This window comes from Myxine glutinosa, chromosome 14 (genome assembly GCF_964187855.1).
Source record: "Myxine glutinosa chromosome 14, kmMyxGlut1.1, whole genome shotgun sequence".
Lineage (NCBI taxonomy): Eukaryota > Metazoa > Chordata > Myxini > Myxiniformes > Myxinidae > Myxine > Myxine glutinosa.
In genome coordinates this window covers 80196263-80218426 of record NC_136274.1, presented here as the reverse complement: position 1 = coordinate 80218426, position 22164 = coordinate 80196263, and the positions used below count along the sequence as shown (strand labels likewise).

The following is a 22164-nucleotide window of genomic DNA, read 5'->3' as shown; positions in this document are numbered from 1 at the left end:
GACACAATCTGTCAATTTCCCAACCTGGATCTCAGTCAATGGAGCATCTTCTCTTCTGGACTTGGTTATGACTAACTTCCCTGAAAATGTCTGCTGCTCTTCTTCTGCTCCAACCGGCTCATCTGATCATGTGCTTGTTAAAGTGGACATCTCTCTGACCATTCTCAGAGAGCCTCCTCAGCGTCGACGAGTCTGGCATTTCACTCAGGCCAACTGGCACGGTCTTCAAGCAGCCATCAATCATCTGTACTGGTCTCCCATCTCTACCGCCTCTGACATCAACTCATCCTGGGAATTCTTCCAAAGTAAATTGCTCTCTCTCATGCACAGATTTATCCCATCTCGTCTTCAGTTGTCATACCCTTCCTCCCGTCCATGGAACACGGAATTCCTGTGGTGAGGCTGTTGCCCAGAAACAACTTGCTTTCGTCTCCTGGAAAGCAAATCCAACGGAAGGAAATCTCATTTCCTTTCACAAAGCCCGAAACAAGTGTGTGTCCACCCTCAGGAGAGCCAGGAAACAATATCTCTCCGTTCTCAAGACCGAACTCTCTTATCTGTCTCCCTCTTCCAAATCCTGGTGGCGTCTGGTCAAATCTGTTTCTGGTGTTTGTTCCCCCTCCATCCCCTCCCTCACCTCAAACGGCTACATGGCTGAATCCGCACGTGAAAAAGCTAAATGCCTCAACTCTGTGTTTGCCTCTAAATCTTGTGTCCCAAACCCATCCCTCTCTGTACCCACCATACCCAGTCGTACCCAGCTGCTCCTGGACTCTGTGTCCTTTCCTCCTGACAAGATGGCAAAGTTTCTGTCAACCCTCGACTCTGATTCCACAACTGGACCTGACGGCATCAGCCCACGGGTCCTAAAATCCTGTTCTTCCGCTCTTTCACCCCCTCTCTCTGTTCTCTTCACCCTCTCTTTTGCTCAAGGTCATCTGCCATCTGCTTGGACATCAGCCAACATCACCGCTTTGCACAAAAAAGGTGCAAAAACAGATCCTAGCAACTGCAGACCAATCAGCCTTCTCCCAATTATCAGCAAAGTCATGGAATCCATCATTGCTTCAGATATGAAAGCTTTCCTCTTCTCCAATGGCTTGATCTCTGATCATCAATTTGGTTTCAGACCTGGTCACTCTACTCTGGACAGTGGACATGCTGCTTCTGCTTTCTCAACAATGGATGAGGGTCCTCAATTCCAAACAGGAAATTAGAGCTGTCTCCCTTGACATATCACGTGCCTTTGATACGGTCTGTCACCCCGCTCTGCTCACCAAACTCTCGTCCTTTGGTATCCATGGAAATCTCCACGCATGGCTGGCGGACTTCCTCTCTAGTCATAGTCAACGTGTGGCCCTGAATGGGTTTCTCTCATCTCCTCTTCCTGTTCAGGCTGGAGATCCCCAAGGCAGTGTTCTGGGCCCTGTGCTTTTTCTGGTCTTCATCAATTATCTCTCTGACTCTCTTGAAAATCCTCTCTATCTCTTTGCTGATGACTCTACTCTCTGTCGCTCCATTCCTCATCCCTCAGATCGGCAGTCTGTGGCCTCCTCACTCTCTGCAGACCTGGACAAAATCACAGACTGGGCAAACAAGTGGAACATGTCTTTCAATCCTGACAAATCTCACAGTCTTACGATGTCTCTCCGAAAAGACCGACTGGACAACCCTCCCATCCACTTTCTGAATAATCCTCTCCAAGAAGTTGTGTCACTCAAGCTTTTGGGTCTCACTATCTGCCATGATCTTTCCTGGGAAAATCACATTTCATATCTGGCCTCCAAAGCCAGTCGCCGAATGGGCATCCTCCATCGTGCGAAGTCCTTTCTTGGCACACCTGAGCTCCTCACCACATATAAGGCTTTCATCCGCAGCTCAATGGAATACTGTTCCCCCCTCTGGGCTGGTGCTTCTGCCTCACACCTAGCTCGTCTTCACGCTGTTGAAACCAAAGCGTTCAGAATCATTGGAATCTCCCGCGATGAAGCTAACTCCAAGGGCCTCTCACTCACTCACCACAGGCAGGTTGGTGGTCTTTCCGTCTTCTACCGACTCCTCTCTGGCCTTGTCCCCCCCCCCCCCCCCCCCAGCTCTCTCTGGGCTCTGTCCCGCAAATATTCCTACAGGTCGCACAAGATCTGCCTGCAACCCTCTTATGGTTAAACTGCCAAAATCAAGACTCTCTGCTCACCTTCACTCCTTCATTCCTCTTTTCTCCCGCCTCTGGAACAAACTCCCTCACTCTCTTCAATCCCACTCCACCCTCCAGGTCTTTAAAACAGCTGTGCACCACCATCTCTTATCTTCCCCCATCCAAAACCTTGATCTTTTCTACCCCCGCTAATTTCACCCGAAATCCACTTTTTTGAAATACAAACTTCTTTCCTGGAAGTCCTTGGTGTCCTTGAATTTATACTTCTCCCACCCCTCCCCCACCCCCCTTCCCACGCCGCCTCCCCCAAGCCCTCTCCCTCCCACATATTCCCGATGTCCCTGCTCTCAAATGTTGAGTTTATGTGCTTCCCCTTCTCTCCCCATCTTGTCTACCGCTCCCTCTTTTTATATATTTTGATTGTCTGTTTGATTTGTTTGTGTGATAAATGTTAGCTCTTTCACGAGCTTCGATTCTGTATCCAAAAAAAATAAAATTAAATTAAAAAAACCACCCCACGTTTTATGATAACCTTCTCAAATATTGTCCCGTCTATCTTCTCCGACCACCACATGGTCACGATGGGCCTATCCTTTCCTCAGTTTAAGCATACTAGTGCCTATTGGAAATTTAACACTAGGCTTTTGGATGATGCCTTTTTTAAGGAAGCCTTTCACAATCTATGGATAGCAGTAGTTGAAAAAAAGCCCCGTTTTGCTTCCATTAACCTGTGGTGGGACAATATGAAAACCCATATAAGGCTGTTTTGTCAACAGTTTAATTCATATTCTGCTTCTGCTTTCTGCATATTCATATTCTGCTTCTGCATATTCTGCTTTCTCAACAATGGATGGAGGTCCTCAACGCCAAACAGGAAATTAGAGCTGTCTCCCTTGACATTTCACGTGCCTTCGATACGGTCTGGCACCCTGCTCTGCTCACCAAACTCTCCTCCTTTGGTATCCATGGAAATCTCCACGCATGGCTGGCGGACTTCCTCTCTGGTCGTAGTCAACGTGTGGCCCTGAATGGGTTTCTCTCATCTCCTCTTCCTGTTCAGGCTGGAGTTCCCCAAGGTAGTGTTCTGGGCCCTGTGCTTTTTCTGGTCTTCATCAATGATCTCTCTGACTCTCTTGAAAATCCTCTCTATCTCTTTGCTGACGACTCTACTCTCTGTCGCTCCATTCCTCATCCCTCAGATCGGCAGTCTGCAGCCTCCTCACTCTCTGCAGACCTCGACAAAATCACAGACTGGGCAAACAAATGGAACATGTCTTTCAATCCTGATAAATCTCACACTCTTACGATGTCTCTCCGAAAAGACCGACTGGAAAACCCTCCCATCCACTTTCTGAATAATCCTCTCCAAGAAGTTCTGTCACTCAAGCTTTTGGGTCTCACTATTTGCCATGATCTTTCCTGGGAAAACCACATTTCAAATCTGGCCTCCAAAGCCAGTCGCCGACTGGGCATCCTCCGTCGTGCGAAGTCCTTCCTTGGCACACCTGAGCTCCTCACCACATACAAGGCTTTCATCCGCAGCTCTATGGAATACTGCTCTCCCCTCTGGTCTGGTGCTCCTGCCTCACACCTAGCCCGTCTTCACGCTGTTGAAACCAAAGCGTTCAGAATCATTGGAATCTCCCACAATGAAGCTAACTCCAAGGGCCTTTCACTCACTCACCGCAGGCAGGTTAGTGGTCTTTCCGTCTTCTACCGACTCCTCTCTGGCCTTGCCCCCCAGCCCTCTCTGGGCTCTGTCCCCCAAATATTCCTACAGGTCGCACAAGATCTGCCTGCAACCCTCTTATGGTTAAACTGCCAAAATCAAGACTTTCTGCTCACCTTCACTCCTTCATTCCTCTTTTCTCCCGCCTCTGGAACAAACTCCCTCACTCTCTTCAATCCCACTCCACCCTCCAGGTCTTTAAAACAGCTGTTCACCACCATCTCTTATCCTCCCCCATCCAAAACCTTGATCTTTTCTACCCCCGCTAATTTCGGTCCCCTTGTGTTTTATACCTCTCCCCCCCCCCCCCCCTCCCCTTCCCACGCCTCCTGCCCCCAAGCCCTCTCCCTCCAAAAACTTCTCCCTGCTCTCAAATGTTGTGGTTGTGTGCTTCCCCTTCTATCCCCATCTTGTCTTCTGCTCCCTCTTTTTGTATATTTTGTTTGTCTGGTTGATTTGTTTGTGAAATAAATGTTAGCTCTTTCACGAGCCTTGATTCAGTATACAAAAAAAAAAAAAAAAAAAAAATGTCTCATGAAAGTCGAGTCACATTGGCTCGGCTAGAAACTGAAATTCTAAAACTGGAGAACAAACTGGTGAAACAAGAGAATGAGGCAAACCATAAGTTACTCCTTGAAAGAAAGACCCAACTTAGAGAACTATTTCAGGAGAAAGATGCAGGATTATTAGTTAGATTAAGAATAAAAAATATTAAAGTATCAGATAGCCAGAGCAAATCCATTTTTCACCTCGAATCCGAAACGAAGCCAGCTCGGCTTATCTTATCAGTTATGGACCCCAGTGAAAATGTAATTGCAAATTCTGATGGGGTAAAAAAATACCATTAGAAAGTACTATTCAGAACTGTTTGCGAGGATAAGATGAAACTCTTTACCTCCCATCTCCCATCCCTGACTGAGACTCAACGGCTGGAGCTGAATGTGCCGTTAACCCTTCCTGAATTAGAATGTGAAAAAAATCTGGAATGTAATCTCGAAAAGCTCCAGTAATTGATGGCCTACCAGCTGAGTTTTACTTGGAATTTTGGGACCTTAAAGGTCCAGAACTCTCAAATATAATCCAAGAATCCCTGCGAACACACTCGTGGCATTCTTTCTACAATGGAAATCAAATATTGTTCGGGAAGTTCTTCCCAACACTGTTGCAGAAGTTCCCACCAATGTGTTGCATTTGTAGGTTGCTTTGCTTTCACCCTTCTGTCCAGTTCATCTCAAACCAGCTCGATGGGGTTTAAGTCTGGAGACTGTGCTGGCCATTCCATGATTTGAAGCCTTCCGTCTTGTTCTTTTCCTCGAAGGTAGTTTTGACATAGCCTGGAGGTGTGTTTAGGGTTATTATCTTGCTGTAGGATGAACCCCTGACCAACTCGGCGTATACCAGAGGGTATTGCATGGCGCTGCAAAATGCTGTGGTAGCCCTTTTTGTTCATGGTGCCAGTCACTCTGTGCAAGTCGCCGACTCTGGATCCAGCAAAAGACCATCACGCTTCCTCCTCCATGTTTGACAGTTGGTGTCACACACTGAGGAACCAACCTTTCGCCTTCTCGACGGTGTACAAAAACCCTGCGTGATGAACCAAAGATTTCAAATTTTGATTCATTGGTCCATAAGACCTTCTTCCAGTCTTCAGTAGTCCACTGGCAGTGCTCCATGGACCAGGCAAGCCTCTTTTTCTTATTTTGCCATCTTAGCAATGGCTTTCTTACTGCCACTCGACCTGTCAAACCTGCAGCTCGAGGTCTTCTCTTCACAGTTGAAACTGAGACTTGCCTCCTTGACCAGTGTTAAGCTGTGCTTGAAGCTGTTCTCCTGCGAGCTGCCCATCACCCAAGCTGTTGACTCTCAGAAACTTGTCTTCTGATTCTGTTGTGGCTTTGGGTCTGCCAGACCTCTTCCTGTCAGAGTTTCCTCCAGTTGTCCAAATAATGCTTCAGAGGGTGTAATAACAGTCTGTTCCAATACTGCTTTTATACAGACAGGGGGTTTGTAACCAAGTAATCAGCAGAGGTTGGGACACCTGTAGGAATTCTTTGCATCAACTTTCAAGGCTTAATTTACTTACATTACTGCAGAACAGCTGTAAGTTGTTAACCCATTACTTGTTCCCTGAGGAAGGCCTTTTTTTTACAATATAACTGTGCAATTTACATTATTTTCCCGTTTTTGCGAACCTAAACTTTTTTTTAACCTCGAGCAGTTTACTGCTTACCTTCGTACCATTTCAGGTTATTCACTGGACATTAAACTGTGTAAATTTCAATAAAAACTGGAAAAATTAAGGTGTTCTAAAACTTTTGACCGTTAGTGTATTCAAGAGCCGTGATTTGTGCCAACGCTTCATTGATGCAGGCATCAACAAAGTTTGGCTCGGAAAATGCTCTCGGGTAGGGTGGAAACCTACGGCCAAACTCTGGTGTAGGGTGGAAGACTGTGGAAGAAATTTCAAATATGACAGGAATTCAGTCCAAGAGAACAATTGGCTTAATATTGAGGAAAGTTGTACAAAAAGGTCATCAGCTATGGGTATTATGGACTCAGAATACACATGGACATCCTGATGGCTCATATTTCTCGAAACTGATTTTTGACTGCTCCCCCAGAGAACTTCCACCTGTTAGCACAGGGACAAATGAATTGCAAGCTGCAAGCAGCAAGAGCCTGTATAGGTGTTGCGTGTCCCTAATTATCGGTGTTTCTCCATTTAACGGAGTAGCACGCTGGAAGAGACTACTCCCTGCCGGGCCCCCCACTGAACCTGTATGGGAAGCGATGTATTGTAAGCAAATCACCAAAAGAACAGGGGATCTCCAGTGGCGCATTGCCCACTGGATCATCCCATGCAATACATATGTGAGGAATTTTGCCCCAATATCTGCATGCTGCCCCTTTTGCTCTGTAAATGAAGATGTATTTCATTTTATCATTGGCTGTGAAAGACTTTTTCCATTATTTAACTGGTTGAACTTTGTGTCACACAAATTGAATTTCAGATTTACTTTTCGTTCCTTTATTTTTGGGTTCAAAAAGAAATGTACACAAGACAAAAAATGTGAACTGTTGTGTTTTTTTTGTAGCAACAGCAAAACCTGCTACATATTTGTCTTTTTTGCCAGACGGAAGCCTCTCCTCAGTGAAAGACACATGAAAGCCCGCTTGGAGTTTGCAAAAAAGCACCTAAAGGACTCTCAGACTGTGAGAAACAAGATTCTGTGGTCTGATGAAACCAAGATTGAACTGTTTGGCTTCCGTCTGGCCACTCTGAAATAAAGCCCAGATCAGTGGAGTGTTGCAGTGATGGTTGTCCTTCTGGACGGTTTCTCCCATCTCTACACAGGATCTCAGGAGCTCAGCCGGAGTGACCATCGGGTTCTTGGTCAACTCTCTTACCAAGGCCCTTCTCCCCCGATTGCTCAGTTTGGCCGAACAGCCAGCTCTAGGAAGAGTCCTGGTTGTTCCAAACTTCTTCCATTTAAGAATTATGGAGGCCACTGTGCTCTTGGGAACCTTCAATGCAGCAGAGATTTTTTTGTAGGCTTCCCCAGATCTGTGCCTCGACACAATCCGGTCTCTGAGCTCTGCAGGCAGTTCCTTCGACCGCAAGGCTTGGTTTTTGCTCTGATATGCATTGTCAGCTGTGAGACCTATATAGACAGGTGTGTGCCTTTCCAAATCATGTCCAATCAATTGAATTTACCACAGGTGGACTCCAATCAAGGTGTAGAAACATCTCAAAGATGATCAAGAGAAATGGGAGGCACCTGAGCTCAATTTCAAGTGTCCTAGCAAAGGGTATGAATACTTATGTCAATGTGATATTTCAGTTTTTTCTTTTTAATAAATCTGCAAAACTTTCTAAAATCCTATTTTCTCTTTGTCATTATGGGGTATTGAGTGTAGATTGATGAGGGAAAAAATGAATTTAAACGATTTCAGCATAAAGCTGCAACATAACAAAATGTGAAAAAAGTGAAGGGGTCTGAATACTTTCTGAATGCACTGTATATAGTCGTGTTTTCACAAATTATCATTTTTATATATATATATATATATATATATATATATATATATATATATATATATATATATATTGCTGCGGTTTTGAGATTGGCACATTGAAGTCATTAAAGGTTAAAGGGTTTCCCCCCCATAGTTAGTCACACGAACAACATAAAGGCCCATTTGTAGTATAGTTATGTCTTAGTATGTGTAAGAATAGGCCATTTCCCCTCTTAGTGCCTGCGTTGTGTAAAGACAGGAAAATAGGCTTTACTTGCCACCGATTTCCCAGCCACCGTAGCCTCGATCCAGTTTGTTAAGCATTGGCTGCCCACTGGTCGAGTAACACGAGGTAGGCCTGAGAAGGAGGAGCGCGGGGTCGGGGTGGGCGGCGTTGAGATCGGAGCGGCAGAGGCGATGACGGTAAGAGCCACCAGCCAATCAGGGCTAACGTCATGGCGTGAGAGGGCGTGGTGAGGCGCGTCTGGTGAGTTCGAGAAGGTTCGCGGGGCATGCCTATATAACGCGCTGCGCAAAGCCCTCGAGAAGATTCACAGAGGAGAGAGAGAGAGAGATATATAGGACTTGAGGGGGTTTGCTCGTTGTGAAAGGACTTACGAGCAGGACTTGAACGGCAGTGGCGAAAGGATTCAGACTCGCAAGATACGCGCGTTGTTTGAGGACTTGCGCAGAGAGAGAGAAGAAGAGGCGTTGAACTGTACCAAGTACGCGGGCGCAGCCAGGCGTGCCGGTAACGCATATTGCACTTTTCACCCACGCGAGTAAGCGCGGCCATAGCCGCAAGTGAATAACCGCCAGCCGCATCGAAGTCTGCTCCCTACCAATTCGCCCCGTGATAACTCGCTCCGTTTAGACGACACGCAGAGAGCTCCTGCCTTCACCTACTCCAAAGGGCGTGCCGGGGACCGGAGAGAACTGCACGAGAGCCAACCCTGGACGAGCTGGTGAACATCGTCCTGCCATCTGCAATCCCCGTGTGAGTGTGTGTGTGAGACGGGCCCGTGTCCTTGGGTATTAAGTAAGACTGTTTTTAAGGATTTGCTCTGTGTCTCTGCTCTTGAATCATTGTGTATAGTGTGAATAAATTCTGTTCTGCCTTTCTTCCCAATTCGAACGTCTTTGTGATTTCGCCATTGACTAAGCGTGGTACGAATAAGAACTGCTTGAATCGGGGTCTAGTAAGTGATAACGGCACGGATCGCGTGTACGCAACCGCTCGGCATATCAACACATGTGGTTCGTGCGGGGCTTATCTCCTCGCTTCAGTGCAGCGCGAGTATTTAGGTAATAGCAAATTTGGTCCTGATACCCTATTTCGTGTTGTCCGGAAGGGACGTCATAGGTCCCGGGTCGCACCAGGTCAGTCAAAGACAAGGGGACTAATTCCCCCTTGGTAAGGGGAGAAGGCCGGCGACAGATCCGCAACAATATATATATATATATATATATATATACCATATACATATATATATATATATATATATATATATATATATATATATATATATATATATATATATATATATATATATATATATACATATATATATACTGTACAAATACACTGATCAAAGTTCCGTCCAACATAAATGTTATTGTCGAAAAAGGTTTTTAATCACAAAGATTAACTGAGCTTGAAGGAACAATTCTACATGCCTGTGCAAGTTAACGCTCAATTAACAACGAAAGACATGAATACTCACGCCATGATGGTGGAGAGTTGCAGCATCTCAGCTAGAAGGTAAGATAGGTAGCCGAACGTAAAGATGCAGAGTGGTTCGAGAACACGTAGTCCTTTTGTGAAGCGCGAGCTGAACGCACCCGCAAATGCGCAAATAAGGCCTGTGACTATTCCACCCACACCTACGACGACAAAACGAGCCATGCCAAGGGCCACGTCCATGCCCCCGATGGTCTCGCCGCTGGCCTCCATCTCACACATTGCTGTTAGCAGTTGGTAGAGTACCTGCGGTTGGCATCGCACAGTCTCAAGAGATGTCTCATAGATGTCTGGTGATATCAAATGGCACATCTGTGGTATATAATCCATATATTTACATGTATTTTATGCCTTTACGTAATCATCGAAAGACCGAATCGTGAGTTAACTCTGGTTTTCAATATGACTACAAGAGGACCAATATCTCAGTTAATGGAATCTCTGTGGTTAAGAGGAATAAGGAATGGTTAAGAGGAATGGTTAAGAGGAATCTCAGTTAATGTGCTCACAACAGAGTTGTCAATCAAGATTTTGATCCACAACAGGGTCAAAACAAACACAAACTGTCGGAGGGAGTGGTAAATTACGAGCAGTGTGTGCAGCATCTCGATCAGGCCATTATTCAAATTGAGCTGTAAGCCCAACTGTCTGGTCTGCATTCCGTCAATGCATTTTAAAGATAATATGGTTTTTTGCAAAAGTAGTAGGCCATTATGTGGGATAGTTGAATAATTAGCACAATAACTAACCCAAACCCTAACCCTAACAATTTCAAGGAGGCCACAAACAATCTGGCATTTCCGAGTTGTTAGGGTTAGGATTAGGATTAGGGTTAAGGTTAGGGCAATAGCTGGGAGTGTAGGGATTCAGGATTCGGCACAGGCATGAGAGGCCAAATGACCACTACCTGCATTTTAAAAGCAAATAGTTTACCTTACAGCAATTAATAATCTGCTTCACAAAGTAAACATGATGTTTGTGAGAAGGTTAAAGTTAACCACAGCTTTGGCTAAGAGGCTTGACCAGCTAAAGTCTGCAGACCTCATTGGGCCTGCACTCACCAATGTGACGGCATCATTCAACATGGACTCTCCAAAGACGAGGATGTACAGCTGCTCATCGACACCAATTTCTTCGAAGACAGAAAGCACAGCCACGGGGTCCACGGCTGAAGCGAGGGACCCAAAAAGCAGCAGATGAAGCAATGGAAGATCTGGCAGATCCACTGCTTTCACCTGGGATAACATTTACAATCAAATTACATTTATACTTGACAATGGATATCTTTTCTTGATCCAAATATGTAAATCTGGCCAATGGCCATACTCACGTCACAGAAACTGTGATGATTGGTGACATAAACTCATGGTGACAGAGACTGTAACGAGTTCACTTACAGTTTCAGTTGTTAGGGTTGTTGTTAGTAAAATTATATAAATAAAACAACAATTATACTAAAATACGCAATTTTGTGACAGTCTGACTGAGGTAGATTTGGTTGTCACTTGTCCAATTTCAATCAAACATGACAAGAGGACTAAGGGTCACATGATGGAGGTTGCAGCGACTTCCTTTGCCCCGCTCTGCAAGTGGATTTTCCGTCTTGGGGTAAATCCGTGTTAAGGTGTATATCCGTGTTAAGATAGCTTATCATCGCATTTTTCCAAATCCGGTTCTAATAACAAAAGTAATAACAACACAAATGACAATAGCATAATATTAATGTGATTACAAAACAATATTGATACTAACTGGTGAGATACCCGTGCTACGCACGGGTGGGAGGCCGGGAGCACACAGGCAATGCAGATACGGCGAATGCTACAGCATAAAACCAATAAATTCCACATTCCTGTAGCACCTTCAGTCGCACATCAGACATGGACAGCAAGTTCGTGAAGGACTTCCATGAAAAACGTACCCGTTCGCAAACAAACGGGTACGTTCACGTATAGAAACATCGATTGTGGGTCCGTGGCGAATCTGCATATGGGGATCCGCGAAGTTCACGTTTAGAAAGTAGAAACCATCACGGCATGTCGTCATTTACTTGAACTCTAAATCTCTTTTTTCATTCCAAACAACATATCTCCAATCACAAATTAATCACACAATAAACTTAAAACAACATAGTTAATGTTTCCTTCATTGTAAAAACTACCAAGTCAACAGTTTAAAGGATTTTGAGCCGATAGGTGTTACGGCCTTGGCAAGATCGATGGAGACAGCGATCTGTTAGCGTATACACCGCCCAAATAGCTATGTGGAATTTTCTCATGTAGAGATTAAACTCACGTCATTTGAACTTTGGCCGAGGTCATTATTTACTTTTAATGATGTTTATATACGAATCAAAAAGAAGATAATTGGTTTTGGGTCGTCCTTTCCGCATATCTCGTGGGATTGTGAGTTGGAGAGACGACCATGATGGCGGGGAGGGGGTTGGCATTCTCTCAAGCAGGGATTCAACCCATGTCCTCATAAAAGGTCTTTGTCCGAGGTCACCGAGTCTGATCGGTGCAGTTGACCGGTGCAGCCGTGCAGCGATCGGTGCAGCCGTTTGTGCGGCACCCGGGAAAATAATGTTATGCGGGAGTCCAAACCTGAAAATGCTGGAGGCCAAAGCTGAAATTGGAAAAACAATATAGCCTATTTTACTCCAGGGGATCCCAGGATTACCCACCCAAAATATTGTTGCGATCGGTTCAGCCGTTTTTGCGGTACCTTTGAACGGACAGACAGACAGATGGACGGACATTTGGTGAATTATAGCAAGATAATATCCCCTCTCCCCAAGTGGGTTTTCCTCATTGGACAAACGCCGTGTTAAATAGCTTGTCGTGGCGTTTTGAGCACAGATCTACTGTAATCTATATACCTCAGAGAGGACACATGACCCTTCCTGCCGCTACACGAGGTAAGGGCGTACCAGTTAAATTAAATACGGTTTCCCTTCCAAGGAACCTCAATGGAGGAGGCCATTAAGCCCAGCAACTTTTAAATGCTGAGCATTAAGTAAGGAAGCAGCACGTACAATTTTAAGCGTTTTTGGTATGACTGGGTCGGGATTCAAACCACCAACCTCCCCGACTCAGAGCGGACACTTTAACCAATACAGCGCCGATTCTCGTTAATGGTTTCACAGGGATTAAAATTACAAATTCGATAATTATTAGATTGAGTCTTTCTATTTTTGGAATTTTTGGAATTTAAATTTTTGGAATTAAATTTTTGGGAATAATTTAAAGTTTTTGGAATAAATAGATTGAGTCTGAAATAAATTACTCCTTCCATCTGGAATAGATTGAGCCTCCAAATTATTTAAACTTTAAAATTCTATAAAAACACAAAATGGATGCCATTTGATCCTCTTTGCCATCTCTATACAACACATCTTCCAGATTTTGAGAATAATTTTTAAAATAAGAACCAGAAAAGTCAATAAATGAACCAGCTGACCTGACAGATGGCGTAAAGTGAAAAGGCAATGCCAAACGTGTTCCACAAGGTCCCAATAATGGCAAAGCAGAGGATGGATGCTATGTTTGCAATGAAGGGCCTCGCAGGTAAGAAGTAGCTGGCGTCCATGACTATCGGCGGCAGAAGATACAGGAAGAATACTTCAGATTTCATGACGAGAGGAGCTTTCTGCCCGGCAACCCAAATGAGTCCACCGACGGCCAGACCCATAATCAAGAGGAGGCAGCTTTCAGGAAGGAGACGGGACATCCCGGGGGCCACGTGGAAGCCTGCAATGTTGGACCACGAAATGTGGATGATTCTCATCTCCACAGTATCTTCCTTTGATACAAGTTTCATGGTTGGAGACGTACATGATAAATTTGGTAAAAAATAAATAAATAAATAAGAAGACGTCATGCGGAGCACGATACTTGCAAAATCCACCCACGCACCCTCCCCCCCCCCCCCCCCCCCCAAGAAAAGAATTCCACTGATACAGCAAATTGTCCATTTCATCAAGATTAAAATTGACAATCTTGATCAACGCCCGGTCAATAGGAAGGAAAGTGACGATTTTTCAGATGAAAAAATGATGATTTTGGAAGGTTGACCTTGAGTTGACCTATGACCTTTTGACCTCAAAAATAGTTAGTTTCCCTATTTAGTGACTCAATGTGCAAACGCTGTTCAATTTTAGTCAATCAGATGAAAATTGAGGATTTTTGAAATTTGGCCAATGTTGACCTCAAAAATACTTGGTGATTGAATTCAGTGACCAGATATGCAAGTCCTCTTCAAATTTCAAGTCAATCGGATGAAAATTAAGGATTTTAGAAATTTAGCAAAGATGGTGACCTTTGGCCTATTTTGACCTTTTGACCATTTGACCCCAAAAACAATAGGCTTCTTGCTTTTGACCAACTCTACCATTTGGTGAAGTTTCGTGAAGATCGGTTGAAATTTGTGACCTGTAGGCCGGTGACAAACAGACAAACAGATGAAAAATCCATCAGAGACCGAGGACTTGCCGGAATGCACTTTTTTATCGGCCATTTTGGACAAATATGGAGGCTGAACCACGTGACCGATGACGTCATCATAATTTGTTTTCTAAACTAATTTATTCCTTGATGATGCTCAAGAAATTTCATCTTTATCGGATGAAGTTTTGTACTTGTCGAATTATGACGTCATAATGGAGACACCTATGACATCATCATTAACATATTTTATTCCCCATGGAGAGTTCTTTACAATGAGCCATGTTTCAATTTTTTCTGTTCAGCACTTTCGGAGATAGAGGTGCAAAGTTTTTTGGTTTTTCCAAGATGACGGCCGAACCACATGACCGATTACATCATCATTAACATATTTTATTCCCCATGGAGAGTTCTTTCCAATGAGCCATGTCTCAATTTTTTCTATTCTGCAGTTTCGGAGATATAGAGGTGCAAAGTTTTTCGGTTTTTCCAAGATGGCGGCCGAACCACGTGACCGATGACGTCATCAATTTGGCACAGTCTATTCCAGGGCAAGACAAATATGTGTGCAAAGTTTGGTGATTCTATGTGCAGCGGTGTAGACGTAGTACTGGAAACAGACAGACAGACAGACAGACGAACTAACCGATCAACATACTTGCCGGAATATTTTCCGGCTAGTAACAGAACCACAAACGCAACCGACCAATATACTTGAAACATCTACGATTTTGCAAGTAATAACTTCATACACAACTTCACATCCACAAATTCCTACCTTTCCCATTTTAGTCAGGTTCACCATGTTTTTTCGTTCAAATTTTTTGGAGATGAGCAAAACTATACATATTTAGAATATTCAGAGCATGAGGAATCCAAAAATTAATGTTGGCATTTGCGTAGACACCTTTGCAAAAATGACACTCAGGACAGTGATGAAGATCTGTAAAAGTACAGACTTGGCATTTAATATGGAATCTTTTTTTTGTGGGGGTGAACTTATTTTTCAAGATGTCTTAGAACCAAAAGTTCATTGGAATTATGTTGAAATTATTTTAGATTTTGTTAATGTGACCTTTAAAAGAAACAAAAACCACATTTGACATTTCGAAACAAATAAATTGATCCTTGAAAGTGATGTAAACTGATATCGAACTCAATTCATGGACAGTACTGTGTTAAACTTCTGTACGTTTTCCAGAAGTATCTCTTTATTTTGCACATTAGGCAAAAAAAATTTTCACAAAAACAAAAGTTACATTACGACTGGGATTACGGACAGTAAAATTACAGTTCAGTACTTCGTGTAACCCCCACGAGTATTCAGGAGAGCACGTACACGTTGAGGCATGCTGTTCACGAGATTTGCCATGGTTTGGACAGGAATGGCTTGCCATGCAGTGACAATAGCCTGCTGCAATTCACGCACAGAGGTCAGCTGCTGGTCCAAGTGGTCGATTTGACGCGTTAATTCTGCCCACAAGTTCTCTATTGGATTCATATCCGGGGACATGGCAGGCCACTCCATATGCTCTACACCAAGGTCAGTAAGAAAGTGTTGGATCATGCGAGCACGATGAGGCCGTGCATTGTCATCTTGGAAGACAAAGTTTCCTCGAAAGGCTGCACGAGCAAATGGAAGCAATGTTTCTTCCAGAATGGCCCTGTACTTGAACTGGTTCAGGTTTCCATTCAGAACAACCAGGTCAGTTTTGCCCCCTGCATGAAAAGCACCCCAAACTGTCACCCCACCACCTCCAGCTTGGACTCTTGGCACTATACAATCTTTGTTGTAGGCTTCATGCACTTGTCTGTGCACTCGGACGCAGCCATCTTGACGATAGACCAGAAATCTAGACTCGTCACTGAAGATCACGTGATTCCAGTGTCCTGGCTGCCATTGACGGTGCTCTCTGGCCCACTGCAATCGGCGCTAGCGGTGTTGTCTGGTCAGGCGTGGCTTTCTCAGGGGACGCCTGGCACGATAGCCTGCTTGAACCAGTCGTTGGTTGACTAGCCTTCTGGATACAGGCACATTTGTCAGTTGCTGCCACTCAGCCCTAAGCCGATTAGCTGACTTGGTACGGCCATTGTGGACTAACCGGTGCAGCTGGCGATCATCCCTCCTTGTGGTTCTGCGGGGACGTCCTGGCCTCGGTATTGGAGTAGGGACACCCCTCTGAGCATTTCGTTTCGGGATCTTTGACACCTGACCTTGAGTGATGCCATACTGCTGAGCAATAGCACGCTGTTTCATGCCGTAATTTCGTAAGGCCACGACTCCATGACAAACAGCATTGTCGAGTTGACGGACAATCTCCAGAGGAAGCGGCAATAACTTTTGGAGACGTGCAGCAGTTGTTTTCCACTAATACAGAACCAACAACCCTTGTATACCCGAATGTGAAGCCAATCATCAAATGCACCTGTCCGTACATTTTGCCACGCCACCTGTGATATAATCCTGTTGTTGACTTCTTGCTGCGACAGACAATCAGTGACATGGTTCTTTTAACAAATAAATCACCAAAGTTTAAAAGAAACTCACCAGATTGATATACTGAGTTAAGAAAGTAAACCCAAGTCAAGAAAAAAAATATATTCCATTTTAAATGCCAAGTCTGTATATTCCTGAACGGTATAGACCGAGTAGATCCTGTGTATAGGACTTATAGTTCAATCTGATACTAACAAGGCTGCTTTCTTGCTTTATAAACCCATACCTATAACTTCAAAGGACTTGCAATATCATGTATTATGTCACACAGTTATATCACAAATATAAAGACAATGGTTTTCAATTACCTTCGTTTGTTGCTTTTCTATAATCCTGAGCACTATTTTGAGGCCTTTATTGGATTCCTTGACCCAGAAAACATAGGATTAGCATATTTAATTAAGTTTCTCGGTTGACTCGAGGCCGAGATAGCGCAAAATATGTATTTTATGGCAGCCATTTTGAAAATCCAAAATCTGTGTCTGTTGTTACGTGCTCCTCCCCAAACCCCGGTCACGGTGTACCTCCGAGCCCCGAGAGGAGTCACGGCAGAAAAATGTGTTATTCTGTATGTCAAAGATCAATGGTGAAACCACACCAATTGTTACCAACAAACAAGTATTGTATTAAGGTCACACAAGAATAACAGTGCACTATCAATAGTAATCAATTGTACAACCAATATATCATTTTCCTATGATGGTACCATCAGTTCGTACAAGGTAACTCACTGTGCTCCAAGTGAGTGAAACAAGAACATTCCCAAAGTCTCTATCCCGGCATCAAGCCAAAGTCGATCCGCTCCAGTGATTGTCAGAACGATGTCGTATCGAAACCAGAATCCCGCTCGGTTGACAGTCACACTGCCAAAGATGGGCGAAAGTGTCCTCAAGAGGCGACTGGGAAAACACACCTTCGGGTATGGATGTTCAATGGCTCCCAATCGACGAACCACAAATTAACCTTCAGGTATGGACGTTCAACGATTCACAGACGGCGAACCGCAAATTCCCACTCAAAATCCACGTTACACACACACACACCAGATTAACGTCTGGATGGTTGAAGCGAGGTGAAGAGCCTGGAGCGATCCGAAATCGGCACGAGGCAAAATGGCCAACGGCCCGTACTCAAGACGTAACGGCACTCAAATGGTTCTCTTCGGAATCAACCGCAAAACCTGACACGCAGGTTTATCTGTCACAGCGATAACAACTCTATCGCAGGAATCCCTTTCCCAGGAAACACCAAAGTTCGCTAGTGACCCCCGTTCGCTAGCGTTTGCTCAAAACCTCAACGCAGCTCTGTTTGTTGTCCACCTCACTCGCTCTGCCTCTTTCCTCTTCTTCCTCTTCGTCTTCGTCCGGTTCCGGTTTCTTTGAAAACATTAACTTTTTTTACCTTTTGAAAATAGTAATCTCTATTTCACTTAAACGACAACAATAATAGTACATGCAACCAAAAATGTTTACAGTGGATGAGAACCACAACAACGGAAGTGACGAATCCGTAACACTTCCCCCCCTTAAGAAAGAAAGTTGGAACATAGTGAAAACTTTCTTTGCATGCAAAAACTCTTTTAACAAACAAAAGTAAAACTCACCCCCAAATGATCAATTCACGTGAACAACAATAATTAATATTTCCCAAAATAAAGCAACAAAACTTCCAAACAACCTACAGGAATTTCCAAAGTTAGTTCACTCTGGATAAAGCATCAGCAATGACATTGTCCCTGCCCTTTACATGCTCAATTTCCAAGTTGAACTCCTGCAAAGCCAAACTCCATCTCATCAACCTCCGATTTTTATTTTTCATTTTTTAAATGAAGGTTAAGGGGTTGTGATCAAAAAGCCAAAGCAAAGCAAATCTATAGCACTTTTTGAAGGAGGCCGAGCTGAGAGCCAGGTTTCATGGTGGTTGGGTGGTGAGGCCTGGAAGTATTCACTGCATGGACGCATTTAGGAACGTGGAGTTCACGGGTTAATCCATGTAGGAATCTTGGCTCGGCTGCTCCTGAGCACTCAGTGCTTCCAACTCTTCTCTTGATCATAAAAATCATAATCACGGTTGTAGAGTCGGGTGCTGTAGTCAGGTGAGTAGCGGTCCCCATCTCGGCTACCACCGTAATAGTCATCCCATCGAGAGTTGCCAAAACTCCGCTGCTGCTGCTGGGAGCCTCCGTAGTAATCACGACTGCAGCCGCCACCAAAACTACTACTCCCACCCCGGGAGCCATAGCCACCCCTGAAACGACCACCACGTTTTCCTCCTCTGTAGCCCCCTCGACGCCCATGGCCTGCTTTCTCTACTGTTATGGTCCAACCATCCAAATCCATGCCATTCAAATCCTTTTCTGCATCTTTGGCATCCTTTGTGTTTTCAAACGTGACAAAGCCAAACCCTCTCGACTTTTGCGTCTCCCTGTCTTTTATCAGCAGCACTTCCAAGAGTGGTCCATATTTGCGAAAGATAGAGTCCAGAACATCTTCACTTATGTCAAAGTTCAGTCCACCTACAAAGAGCTTGCCAACATGGCCTCCATCCATGACTTGTGTGTGCTGACACTTAGTTTCAGGATACTGAACAAGAAGTGCAAAGCGTGACGTCAGTACCTTCTCCTTCTCTTCAGAGCGCTTCCTACCCATAGCACGAGTCGCGGCACAGGATGGAAAGATACCCGGAATCTCCTGCTCTAACTGTGCGGTGTTATTTTCCATACTAGGCTTTTCAACAAACATCGGAATTACCAGAAACTCGACCACTGGCCAAATCATTCCCGATAACAAAAGAGATTCCCTTTACAGGAAGAGTGGCTTGTAAACCTACGGTGACCGGTCCTGACACCAAATCAGACTTTAAATGGATGACATGAAGAGGAGCTTTAACATAGCCACCAACCCCCTGTAAAAGAACACTAACACCAGTTGCCGTCTTCTCTGACAATGGCAAAATGCCGTCAAGCATCAAAGATTGATGTGCTCCTGTGTCCCTCAATACCCTAACAGGTCTCTGGTTCGTTAAGTCTCCATCCAGTGACACAAACCCCTCTGAAATAAAAGGTTTGTAACCCTCTTGAACAAGGTCGTTCTGTGATGCCGTAACTTTGGCATGAGAACCTTCACAAGGCACTGTCCTCCAAGGACGATTTCTCGCATTGGCCAATGCATTCGGAGTTGTACTAGTTTGACTCCGTTCCTGATTTTTCCTTTTCAGGGCGTAACATTGGGACATCAAATGCCCAGGTTTCTTGCAAAAAGCGCAAGTAGGCCCGGAGGAAAAACTCGTGGTTTGCCTCGGGCCCCCCGGAAGATAGGTCTGCCTTGGAACTGCAGTCTTCTGATTCCTAAAAGTCGCGGTATCCGATTTGTCCCCATAATCCTCTCTAGGCCGCCTCCATGAATATTTGTTCTCCGAACCTGATTTACCATAACTCCCCTGACTAACTCTAGGCGGGAAGTTAGGTTTGTGGAACACCATCCTGTGTGTCAAGGCATAGTCATCTGCCACGGTTGCTGCCTCATACAACTCTGGTACTTTCTTTTCATCCAGATGTACTTTAATGTCCACGTGGACACACTGTTTGAATTCCTCCACCAAGATCAATTGTCGTAACAGGTTGAAGTCTTTCCCAATCTCCTTCGAGTCACACCACCAATCAAACATGGTTTCCTTTATTCTGGCAAACTCCACATGGGTCTCACTCTCCCTCTTCCTGGCATTCCTGAATTTTTGTCGGTAAGCTTCAGGGACCAATTCATAGGCTTTGAGAATGGCTTTCTTCACTTTCTCATAATCTGCACATTGGTCAATCGGTAAAGCCGAATAGATATCTTGAGCTTTACCCACCAAAACACTTTGCACTAACACAGTCCAGGAACCCACAGGCCATTTTAGCATTTGAGCCACTTTCTCAAAATGTAAAAAAAAACTTGGCTACCTCCTTTTCATTGAAGGGTGGAACCAGCCTCACATGCATACCAACATCCCAAGAGTTCTTACTAGTTGTCGAACTAGCCGGCATGGATACTAATTCTCTCCGTTCTCCCAGTAATTCCAGCTCCTTGAGTTTAAGTTCCTTCTCATACTCCATGTCCCGTTCCTTTAACTCCCTTTCGGCTCTCCTTTCCTCTGCTCTTTCCTCTGCTCTTCTTTCTTCTTTAGCTCTCCTTTCCTCTGCTCTTCTTTCTTCTTCAGCTCTCCTTTCTTCTGCTCTTCTTTCTTCTTCAGCTCTCCTTTCCTCTGCTCTTCTCTCCTCGAGTTCTCGTGCCTGTTCTGTTCTTTCCTTTTCAGCTCTCCTTTCCTCTGCTCTTTCCTCGGCTCCTCTCTCCTCGAGTTCTCGTTCTCGTTCTGCTCTTTCCTTTTCCGCTTTCCATTCCAACTCTTTTAACCTTTCCTGGCTCTGCAGTTGCATCTCCATTTTCCGGAGCTCCACATTTCCTTTTTCCTCGGGTAACCAATCCAAGGCTACCTCTTTCCATGTTCCTTGTCCCACCAGAGATTCTACCACCAATGTCTGCATCTCTGCTTTCTTAATATTAACTCGGACCTCCAAATTAAAATATTTGGCCAATATCATGAGTTCCGATCTTTTTAACGCCTGGAACTGTGCCTCATTAGGGGACGCCGCAAACTTTTCTGCGTCAAACACCATGGTGACGATCAGTTAGCACCTGTTAACCCTTCACACAAAAAATTTCAAATATATATTTTTAAAATTTTGGGAATGTTAGAAAAATTCCAAATTTGGGAATTTTGGGAATGTTAGGGAATTCTATCCCAGACGAGGATGTTAGGGAATTTAATCCCAGACGAGGATGTTAGGGAATTTAATCCCGGACGAGCCCCCAATTTCTGTTACGTGCTCCTCCCCAAACCCCGGTCACGGTGTACCTCCGAGCCCCGAGAGGAGTCACGGCAGAAAAATGTGTTATTCTGTAACTGTATGTCAAAGATCAATGGTGAAACCACACCAATTGTTACCAACAAACAAGTATTGTATTAAGGTCACACAAGAATAACAGTACAATAACAATAGTAATCAATTGTACAACCAATATATCATTTTCCTATGATGGTACCATCAGTTCATACAAGGTAACTCACTGTGCTCCAAGTGAGTGAAACAAGAACATTCCCAATGTCTCTATCCCGGCATCAGGCCAAAGTCGATCTGCTCCAGTGATCGTCAGAACGATGTCGTATCGAAACCAGAATCCTGCTGGTTGACAGTCACACTGCCAAAGATGGGCGAAAGTGTCCTCAAGAGGCGACAGGGAGAACACACCTTCGGGTATGGACGTTCAACGGCTCCCAATCGACGAACCACAAATTAATCTTCGGGTATGGACGTTCAACGGCTCACAGACGGCGAACCGCAAATTCCCACTCGAAATCCACGTTACACACACACACCAGATTAACGTCTGGATGGTTGTGAAAATGGTTGAAGCGAGGTGAAGAGCCTGGAGCGATCCGAAATCGGCGCGAGGCAAAATGGCCAAAGGCCCGTACTCGAGACGTAACGGCACTCAAATGATTCTCTTCGGAATCAACCGCAAAACCTGACACGCAGGTTTATCT

General features: G+C 44.5%; 1 protein-coding gene across 3 annotated transcripts in view; it reads right to left on the bottom strand.

Moving 5' to 3' along the window:
• Positions 1-22164, bottom strand: part of LOC137439958 (sodium/hydrogen exchanger 2-like) — a 141954-nt gene that overhangs the window by 55960 nt on the left and 63830 nt on the right. For all 3 annotated transcript variants that reach the window (XM_078768383.1, XM_078768384.1, XM_078768385.1), the window contains 2 exons: positions 10704-10877; positions 9626-9888 (listed from right to left, as the gene is read on the bottom strand). In XM_078768383.1, coding sequence (XP_078624509.1) covers positions 9626-9888; positions 10704-10877 — 437 coding nt within the window. The remainder of the gene's footprint in view (positions 1-9625; positions 9889-10703; positions 10878-22164) is intronic.